The sequence below is a fragment of the Rhincodon typus genome, chromosome 17, assembly GCF_021869965.1.
Source record: "Rhincodon typus isolate 14 chromosome 17, sRhiTyp1.1, whole genome shotgun sequence".
NCBI lineage: Eukaryota > Metazoa > Chordata > Chondrichthyes > Orectolobiformes > Rhincodontidae > Rhincodon > Rhincodon typus.
Window position 1 is genome coordinate 2,338,642 of NC_063348.1, and position 10,754 is coordinate 2,349,395.

The following is a 10,754-nucleotide window of genomic DNA, read 5'->3' on the forward strand; positions in this document are numbered from 1 at the left end:
TGATGAACAGTAACCTCTTACCTTGTGGATTGTGGATGATAGGTTTCTCTGGAAATCAAGAATTAACATTTTAATCATTAACAGGCAGAGACAGTTTGACTTACCCATGTTTAAAAATCAGAAAGGGAAAGAAGACATCATTTCTGCAACAAATCTCATTTATACAAACAGTTGATATCTCATTGTCAAAATGATCAAACTTTTCAGTAACAGAAACAGAAGGTTGTGAAACAGACCTGAATGACTGAATGCATTGTTCTTGTACCTTTGTGTGAAGCACACTAGCTGAGGCTAATCGCATGCCAATCTGACCCAAAAATAATTCTTATCAATATACAAAATAAAAATATCAAAATGCAGATCACACATTTATTAGAACCTTCCAGCAATTCAATTCTAAGACACAGTCAACATTCTTTAATTTACATTGTGTCAATACTGATTCCTGACTGATATGGCACAATCTGGCAGTGCTCCCAAAAAAAACATAAGCCATCATTTACTCTTGACCCAACTGTGAAATTTAGGGAAATCATTTCAAATAATCCCTTTCAAAGATCAGTAGATTGTAGATAATGCAGTGTCAGGACAAAGAGAATCTATTTACACAATCTTAGTGAACTCTGTGTTGTCAGGAATTCAGCTCATTTGAATAATTTTACATATCCGCTCTAGCACCCTCTGACCTTTGGTATTATCTGCATGCACTGCATGCAAAACAAAACTTTTTACTGTACCTAGGTATATGTGACAATAGTAAATCAAATCAAATCAAATCTAATCTAACCAAATCACACAGGTCCAGGTCCAGGAAGCATCACAATCCTTTGAGATGCAAAGATTCATCAGTTCCTAAGTTCTCACTTTAAAAGGAGTGATAAGAATTTATATAAGCTCCTTGCATTATCATCGTGCATTCACATTAATTAAGTAAATTAAACCGTAGCCACGTCTAGTAAGGGGGCAAGTGCAAAAGCCAATCTATGCACTACAAATATACCATGCACAGAAATGTGACCAGATTTTCTGATTAACTTTGAAGAATGAATAATACCCAAGTCTCAGTGAATAACTCATCTGTTCTATTCTGAAAAAAATGCCAGGGAAACTGAAACGCCAATCTGAGGGGCCCCAAGCTTTCAGTTTTTAAGCAAAGGACAGCACCTCTGACAACACTGCACTCTCTTAGCACTGCACTATTGTGCCACCTGGATTTTTTTAGTCAAGTTCGATACAATGTTTAAAGCTATAAATATTGTCCCAGAGTCACTATTTCTCCCAACACCGCACTTGCTGACACTTAGATTTGGATGTAGCTAGAACTAGGGACGAGATGAAAATGAAGGGAATCAAAGATGTTCATTCACTAGAGTAGGTTTTGTCACCTGGTGGATAGTAGTCACTTGATTTTCCTGGAAAACAAGATTTGAATTCAAGCAATATGAATGGTAGGGAAATTTATATTTTAAAATAAAGACGTAATTTTTGCAGTTAACTCTAGAAAAATGACAGCTAAGCCTGCTTGTCAGAACAGGTGGGCAATTAAATTATAAAAATCTGAATGTTTGAGGGACTAAATGAATTAATCTTGTACATTTATGACAAACAACTGTCATTGTGTTGGTGTAAAGAGGGACCAAGAAGAATTTTAATCAAAGAATCATACAAAAATATCAAATCACCCATCCCATCACATGTTTATGAGAACGTCACAGTGGCTGAATTCTGGGTCATTGACCAGTGTTATTGACTGTGAACTTCAGTTGTAACATAGTGCTGGCACACACAGGCAGAACTCCCAGAGAAATGGCTGGAAGTGTCACTTGGGCCTTAAGAATTGTGAATGAAATCCACTGTGAAAATTTGAAAATCCATGAAAAATAACGTGTCTAATTCCCTGTCAAGATTATACAGTATCCATACATTATCAGATCACAGGGTTCCAACTGTGCAAACTTACACAGTCCAGCAGAACTGAGTGCTATCAGGAGGTGAGCTCATTTCAGTCATCGTGTACCTGACACGGAAACCTGAGTCAGATGTTGTAAATGTTCTGATCTTTCGATATTCAGGCATTCTTTGGCTCTCCAAATGCACAGAAGAGAGTGTAAATGAAAAGAAAAGAAATTCAGTTATGTGGCACCTTTTTTTGATATCTGTTCTCAACATATACAATTCAGCATGGTGCAAGTGCCACATAACATTCCCAGTGTGAAGAAAAGACATATTATTTGCAAGGATTGTACACTTGTCCCTCTCAACATTACTGTCATAGATCAAGGTATTTGCGACAACAGGATAGTTGATGATGGGCTCAAGTAACTTTATTCACTTGTACTCATTCCCCCACCACATCACCCCCAGGCCCAGTCTAGCAGATTTAACTTTTGGACTTTGGCCAGTAGTTCTGCTATATTGACCCATTCTAGGTCATGGACAATAGAAGTTCCCCATCCAGTCTGCAAGCTGTGCATAGATTCATAGAGTAATACAACACAGAAACAGGCCCTTCGGCCCAAAATGGTCCATGCTGACCATGGTACCCATTCAGCTAGTTCCAATTGCCTGCATTTGGTCCATATCCCTCTAAACCCTTCCCATCCATGTACCTATCCAAATGTTTTTAAAATGTTGCTATTGTACCTGCTTCAACCACTTTCTCTGGCAGGCCATTTTATATACGTATCACTCTCTGCATGAAAAAGTTGCCCCTCAGGTTCTTCTTAAATCTTTCCTCTCTCAAACCTATGCCCTCTAGTTATCAATTCCCCTTCCCTGGGAAAAAGACACTATGCATTCATACTATCTATGCTCCTCATGATTTTATAAACCTCAATAAGGTCACCCCTCATTCTCCTATGTTCCAAGGAATAAAGTCCTCTCCTGGCCAACCTCTCCCTATAACTAGTCCTGGCAACATCCTCATAAATCTTCTTTGCACACTTTCCAGTTTAACTATGTCTTTCCTATAACAGGGTGACCAAAACTGTACACAATACTCCAAGTGTGGCCTCACCAATGACTTATAAAACTGTAACATGACGTCCTAGCTCCTGTACTCAATGCCTTGACCGATGAAGGCCAGCACGCTAAATGCCTTCTTCACCACCCTGTCTACGTGTGATGCTGCTTTCAACAAACTAGGTACTTGTACTCCTAGATCCCTCTGTTCCACAACACTCCTCAGGACCTTACCATTTACTGTACAAGTCCTATCTTGGTTTGACTTTCCAAAGTGCAACACCTCACACTTATCTGTATTGAATTGCATTTGCCAATCCTCAGCCCATGTCCCCATCTGATAAAGATCCCTCTGTAATTTTTGATAACCTTATAGAACTGTAACATACCTCCTAATTTTGTATCATCTGCAAATCATACTAATCATACCTTGTACATTCACATCCAGATCACTCATTAAATAACAAATAACAAAGGTCCCAGCACCAACCCTAGTGGCACACCACTAGTCACGGACCTCCAGTCCAAGAAACAACCTTCAACCATCACCCTCTGCTTCCCACCATCAAGCCAATTTTGAATCCAATTAGCTAGCTCTCCCTGGATCCCATGCACTCTAACCTTCATGACTAGCCTGCTGTGCGGGGCCTTGTTAAAGGCCTTACTAAGGTCCATACAGACAACATCCACAGCCCTACCCTCATCTATCCTCTTGTGTTGTGTAACAAGAAGGAGCTCTTATTCATCAGCTGTGAGATTGTGGTCTCGATAATTGGAGGGTGGTTTCCTTTTAATTTGACTGAATGCAGTGAGCCTTCAAGTGATCCAAGTCATTGTTGAGGACTTCCAGGTCATGATTACTTGACTTTATAGGACTGTGCTGCTACTTCTTATAGATATTCCTCCATTCTCCGTCCACACTTCGGAAAATTGGATCACAATGCTGCTTTCCTCCTCTGAGCTTACAAGCAGAAGCTGAAATGGGAGGACCCTTCACAGAAAGAAATACAGTGCTGGTCTGAGGCAGTGGAAGAGGGTCTCTGGGACTGCTTCAAATTGGAGGACTGGATCATATTCAAGTACTCAGCGGAAAACCTGGATGAATATGGCACCATGTCACGGATGTCATTAGCAAATATATGGAGGACTACGTGCCAAAGAAGTCAATCTGGGTGTTTCCCAACCGGAAACCTTGGATGAACCAGGAAATCCACTCCCTCCTGAAGACCAGGTGTGCAACATTCAAGTTAGATGTGTACAGAAAATTTAGAAATGACTTCCACAAAGCCATCAGAGATGCAGAGAGGCAGTTCCAGATCAAGTTAGAGGCCCAAACCAACCATATGGAATCCTGCCGTTTGCGGCAAGGCCTAAAAATCGTAATGGGATACCAAGTGAAGCAGAGCAAGATAGTAGACAAAGACACATCCCTCCCTGATGCACTCAATGCTTTCTATATCCAGTTCAAGCAGAATGCCAATGGTGCAGTGTCACCTGCGCCAACAGCCCCGCACTTGTTCCCTCCATCAACGCTGCAGACGTTAGATCGGTCTTCCTGGGAGTCAACCCAAGCAAAGCAATGGGCCCAGACAGTGTTCCAGGCCATGTTCTTAGATCCTGTGTGGACCAACTGGCAGAGGTATTCACTGATATCTCCAACCGCTCCCTCCTTCACAACAAAGTCCCCACCTGCTTCAACAAGACCTTAATGACTACCACCCAGTGGCTCTGACCTCCACGATCATGAAGTACTTCGAGAGGCTGGACATGGCCTACGTCAACTCTAGTGTCCCAGCCTGCCTCGATCCCCTGCAATTTGCCTATTTCCCTAGCCCTGTACTCATCCCTGGAACATCTGGAAAACAAGTTCACCTATGTCAGACTCCTGCTCATTGACTACAGCTCCACCTTCAACACCATTATCCCCTCCAGACTGATATCAAAACTCCGAGACCTAGGTCTCAACTCCACTTTCTGCAACTGGATCCTCAGCTCCCTGACACATAGACCACAATCAGTGAAGATAGGCAACTGCACCTCCTCATGATAACCCTCAATACTGGAACCCCCCAAGGATGCATCCTCAGCCCCCTACCGTACTCCCTGCACAGCCACGACGGTGTTGCCAAATTCCGAGCGACTGCTACCTACAAGTCTGCTGACGACACCACCATGGTAGGATGGATATCAAACAATGATGAGTCAGAATACAGAAAGGAGATAGAGGGCTTGGTGATGTGGTGCAATGATAACAACCTCATTCTCAATGTCGGCAAAACTAAAGAACTGATCATTGGGTTCAGAAAGAAAGGAGGAGAACATCTACATCAATGGAGTGGAGGTTGAGAGGGTTGAGAGTGACAAGTTCCTAGGAGTATTGATAACCAAAAGCCTGTCCTGGACTTCCCTCGTGGATGCGATGGTCAAGAAAGCACAACAACGCCTGTTCTTCCTCAGGCAACTCTGGAAATTTGGCATGTCTATAAGGACCCTCATCAACTTTTACAGGTACACCATTTAAAGAATACTGTCCACATGCATAACAGTCTGGAATGGCAACTGCTCTGCCCAGGGCCGTAAGAAACGTAAGGTTATGGGCACAGCCCAGACCATCACGAAAGCTAACCTTCCATCCATGGACTCTATTTATACCTCTCATTGCCATGGAAAGGCTGCCAACATCATCAAAGACCCATCCCACCCCTGTAATACTCTTCTGAAACCATTTCCGTCAGCCAGAAGATACAGAAGCTTGAACACACACACCAGCAGGTTCAAGAACAGCTTCTTCCCTGCTGTCATTAGAATGATGAATGGACTCTCTAACTTCAAATACTGTTGATCTTGTTAATGTTGATCTTGCACCGTAACCTGTATGCCTCACTCTGTCCAAGTTTTTTCACCCTCGGAACCGTATATCCTTACTTACCATGATCTGCCTGTACTGTTTGCAAACAAAAGCTTTTCACTGTACTTAGGTACATGTGACAATAAATCAAATCAATCAAATCAAAAATGCGTGAGAGGATATACTGAGAAAATTAGTTGGAGGTATCCGGATGCTTGCTGAAAGGTATGATTGTGAGAGGGTGACTATGTAACCCAGTGACTTAATGATTCTGAGGGACCACTTCCTCAATTTTACAAGTTTTGTAAAATCCATCTATGTTTGACCTAGTGTTGACAGCCGTTAAGGGATTAAAGTCATTGTTGAGAACTTCAAGGGCCATAATTTCATAGGAGCAAGGAACAGGATTGGATCCTTCCAGCCTGTTGGCATTCAGTGAGATCTTATCCCTAAATAGCTTTCATAAACAAAAAAAAATCTATCTCAGATTCGAGCACCAGCTATAATTTCTTGACTTTATATTACTTTACTGTCACCACTTTATAGATATTCTTGCAAGGGACAGAACATACTGAGGAATTTGAGCAATGGGGGAACCTCAGATTTTACTAAAGGATATGGTTCTGAGAGGGTGACTATGTAACCAGTGAATTGACAATCCTTTGGGACAACTTTATCGTCTCTAAAAGTCTTGATATGGCATGTCTTGTTTCTAAACTAATTTGACACTTGGTTGCCTCAACTGTGATCTGGCCTTGATTTATCTTAGATACAAACATTCTGCCAACTGGACTACAACTGATATTTTCAAGTTTGGACTCTGTGCAATGCTGGGCATGAGCCTAATTATCAGCAGATCAATGATAGTCACTGACGAACATGTATCTTTTACCTGGAGGGTAGTAGTCAGTAGGCTTTTCTGGAAAACAAAAATTAAAAACTCAATCATCATCAGGACAGAGATTGTGTGTCAAATCTGCATTTAAAAGACAGAATTGAAAAATACCAAATAAGCTTTATCACAGATCTCTTTTACATAAACAGCTAATGCCCAGTTGTCAGAATGGACAAACCTTTTGTAACAGAAACTGAAGTTTGTGAAACAGGCTTGAGTAACTGAATACACTGATCTTGTACCATTGTGTGAAGCACACTGGCTGTGATGATGAAGTTCATGACATGCCAATGTGACCCAAATGATTCCTGTCAATATACAAACTAAATGTATCAAAATACACAAAACACATTTATTACAATCTCTCAACAATTCAATTCTAGGGCATGGTTAATGTCAATGCCCATGAATTTACATTGTGCTAACACTTATCCGTGACTCATTTTGCCACAATTTGACAATGGTCCCAAAGAAAGAGCATGAAGAGTAACTTTCTCTTGACCACACTGTGAAATTTGGGCCTCCGTTTCAAATAATCCTTCTGAAGAGCCAGTGGACTGTATATAAACCAGTCCCAGTATATTACCAGACCCGTGGGGAGAAAAAGGTGTCCATTTACACAATCCCAGTGAGCTCTGTGGTATTAGGCACTACTGAGCCAATTGGATTTCTATAGTCAAGTCCTGATGTGACATTTAAAAGCATAAACTTTGCTGTAGAGATGAGATTTCTCTCAATTAAGCCACGGCTAAAACACAGATTTGAACACGGTCAAAATGAGGCACAACAGCAAAATAGAAGGGATTCAAAAATATTCATTGACTAGCATGGATATTGTTACCTGGTGCATAGTAGTCACTAGGTTTCCCTGCAAAATAAAAATTAATCTTCAATCAATATTAAACAGAAAGGAGTTCTTCCACATGTACCTATTTTTAATCACTGAAAAGAAAAATGTTAGATAATTTTTGAGAATATCTGTAGAAATTAACATCTGATGCTTGCTTGTCAGAACGCTGGACAATTAACTTATAAGATCAGAAGGTTTGAGTGACATGAATGAGCTAATTTTATATATTTATCACCTCAACGGTTGCTACAAACTGGGATCAGGAAGAATTTTAAACAAGTTTGTGAAACAAACATATTAAATCACTCAGCACACTTTCATCAGAATCTCTCTCTAGCTGAATTCAGGGTCATTAGTCAATGTAACTGACTGCGAATTTCTACTGGGCCACCAGTGATGCCTTGCTGTAGTTTTGTCACAAAACATGCAGAGTAAGTGAAGACACCATTGTCCCAGAGGACCACACGGCTGCTCTGTCATTAATGAGGGATGACTGGGGGTGACTTTAACCTGAGGGTCATTATGCTTCAGGTGAGGTTGAAGTGGCGAGTGCTTTATGGTGTCCTCAGTGAGTGCTGGAACTAAACACACACTGTGATCGCATCTCTCTGCATTGCAAACCAGATGTCCAGTCAACTGAGCTAACCCACTGCCTACAAACAGAGAGAACTCCCTGTGAAATGAGTAGTGTGTTATTTGGTTCTTAAACAATTCTGAGATTCACTGTGAATTTTTTTAAAAACCATGACAAATAATAAATCTAATTCTGTCAAGCATCAGTGGATTGTAGATTATCTAGTGCCCATGTATCACCAGGTCATAGGAGGGCAACAGTGCGAATTTACACAATCCTGCTGACCTACGTGATATCAGGAGGTTAGCTCCTTTCAATCCTTGTGCACATGACAGTTCACACCGGATCAGGAGATGGACGTGTCCTGATCCATTGCTATTCAGGCAGCCTGAAGCTCTCCAGTTGCATTGAAGATTGTGCCATTAAAGACAATGACATTTATCAGGCAGCTTTCATGATAGCTATCCTTAATCTTTGTAATTCAGGGTATGGCAGAGGTGCCACGCAAGACGATGGAGCACTCCAAATTGTCAAGAAAGGCTATATTTCATTACAAGGTCTGTACATTTGTCCCTCACAACAATGTTGTCCCAGATTGAGGTATCTGCAATGACAGGATAGGTGATGACCTCAAGTAGCTTTATTCATTTGTGCTCGTTCTCTCACCACATCACCCAGGCCCAGTCTAGCAGATCTAACTTTTGGGCTGTGACCAGTAGTTCTGCTATACTGACCCGTTTTAGGTCATGGACATTGAAATTCCCCATCCAGTCTGCAAGTTGTGCAACTTCCAAGTTTTGTTTTAACCGAGGAGCTCTCATTCATCAGCCGTGAAATTGTGGCCTCAATAATTAGAGGTGGTTTACTTCTACATTTGACCTAAAGCAGTCAGCCTTCAACTGATCCAAGTCATTGGTGAGATATTCCAGGTCATGATTTCTTGACTTTATAGGACTGTGCTGCCACCAACTATAGACATTTGTTGTGTATATTCCAAGTGCGACAGGATATACTGAGGAAATTAGTTGAGGTATTTGGGATGTTTGCTGAAAGGTGACTATGTAACAAGTGAATTGACAATCCTGTGCGACAACTTTCTCAACTCTACAAGACTTGATATGGTTTGTCCTGTTTCCAAAATAACTTGACGCTCGGTTGCCTCAGCTGTGATTGGCTTTGATTTGCCTCAGATACAAACATTCTATAATTGCACCACAGCTGATATTTTCAAGTTTGGACCCTGTGCAATGCTGGGCCTGAGTCTAATAATTAATAGCAGATCAATGATAGTCAATGACAAGCATATACTCTTTTACCTGGCAGATAGTAGTTGATCGGCTTTTCTGGAAAATAAAAATTAAAACTTCAATCATCATTAGAACAGAGATTGTATATCAAACCCGCATTTAAAAGAAGGAAATGAAAATACTAAATACACTTTGTCACAAATCTCATTTATGCAAACAATTGTAAGAACGGTCAAACTTTTCAGGAGCAGCAGTGCTGCCAAAGAAACAGCAAAGACTGTCATTTGGCCTTGACCCAACTTTGCAATTTAGAGAAATCATTTCATACAATCTCTCTCAAGATCAGTGTAAACTAGATTATCCAGCATCGATACAAAAATAGCAACCATTTATACAAACTCTGTGAGCTCTGTGTTGTGAGGAGTGCATCTCATTTGAAAAATAGGGTAGTAGACGCATCATGGCTGTTTGGGATTCAGGGATTCAGTAGCACTGTGAGTTCTCAAAAAATATTATAAACTTAAAAAGATGGCATGGATTTATATAAAGTACCTGACATCACACAGATGATTCAAGTAAATTGAAGTGTAGCTACAACAAATGTGTCAGTCATTTCAGTACTGTAAAATCCCATGAGTAGATATATGATCAGTTTTTATGATATATCTTGAGAAAATAATAATAACTAAGTCTCAGTAAAAAAACTCTGTTCTGATTGGAAATAATGCTGGGGAACTGAGATGGTCGTTGCTTTAAATTTTCATGCAAAGGACAGCACCTCCAACAATGCTGTACTCTCTCAGAAATGCATTGCTGTGACACTATGATTTCTATGGTCAAGTCTTCATGTGACTTTTAAAAGTAAAACTTTGCCTCAAAGTCATGATTTCACGCAGCGCAGTCTATGCTGACACTCAGTTATTGACAGAGTCAAAACTCGGGACGCAATTAAAATGGAAGGGAATTAAAGATATTCATTCACCAGTATACGTTTTGTCACCTGGTGGATAGTAGTGTCCAGAAAGAAGACATAAAGAAGATGGAAAGGAAGACATAAATGCCATCAACATTAAACATCACAGGTTTGTCAGAATCTCTCACTGACTGAATTCTGGGAAAAAGATTCTGACTATCCACCTTATCCATCCCTCTCATAATTGTGTATACTTCAATCAGCTTGGCCCTTAGCCTCCAATTTTCCAGTGAAAACAATCCAAGTTTGTCTAAACTCTTCTTGTTGCTAATAAACTCCAATAAAGGCAACATCCTGTTAAAGAGAGATAACAAGGTGTAGAGCTGGATGAACACAGCAGGCCAAGCAGCATCAGAGGAGCAGGAAGGCTGACGTTTCGGGCCTAGACCCTTCTTCAGAAGGGTCT

General features: G+C 40.7%; 1 protein-coding gene across 1 annotated transcript in view; it reads right to left on the reverse strand.

Annotated features, from left to right (window-relative positions):
* LOC125485264 (mucin-6-like) overlaps positions 1–10,754 on the reverse strand; it is a 369,065-nt gene that overhangs the window by 43,202 nt on the left and 315,109 nt on the right. The window contains exons 13-16 of the mRNA XM_048607277.1: positions 9,445–9,471; positions 7,546–7,572; positions 6,702–6,728; positions 22–48 (exon numbers count right to left, since the gene is read on the reverse strand). Of these exons, the coding sequence (XP_048463234.1) occupies positions 22–48; positions 6,702–6,728; positions 7,546–7,572; positions 9,445–9,471 (108 nt within the window). The remainder of the gene's footprint in view (positions 1–21; positions 49–6,701; positions 6,729–7,545; positions 7,573–9,444; positions 9,472–10,754) is intronic.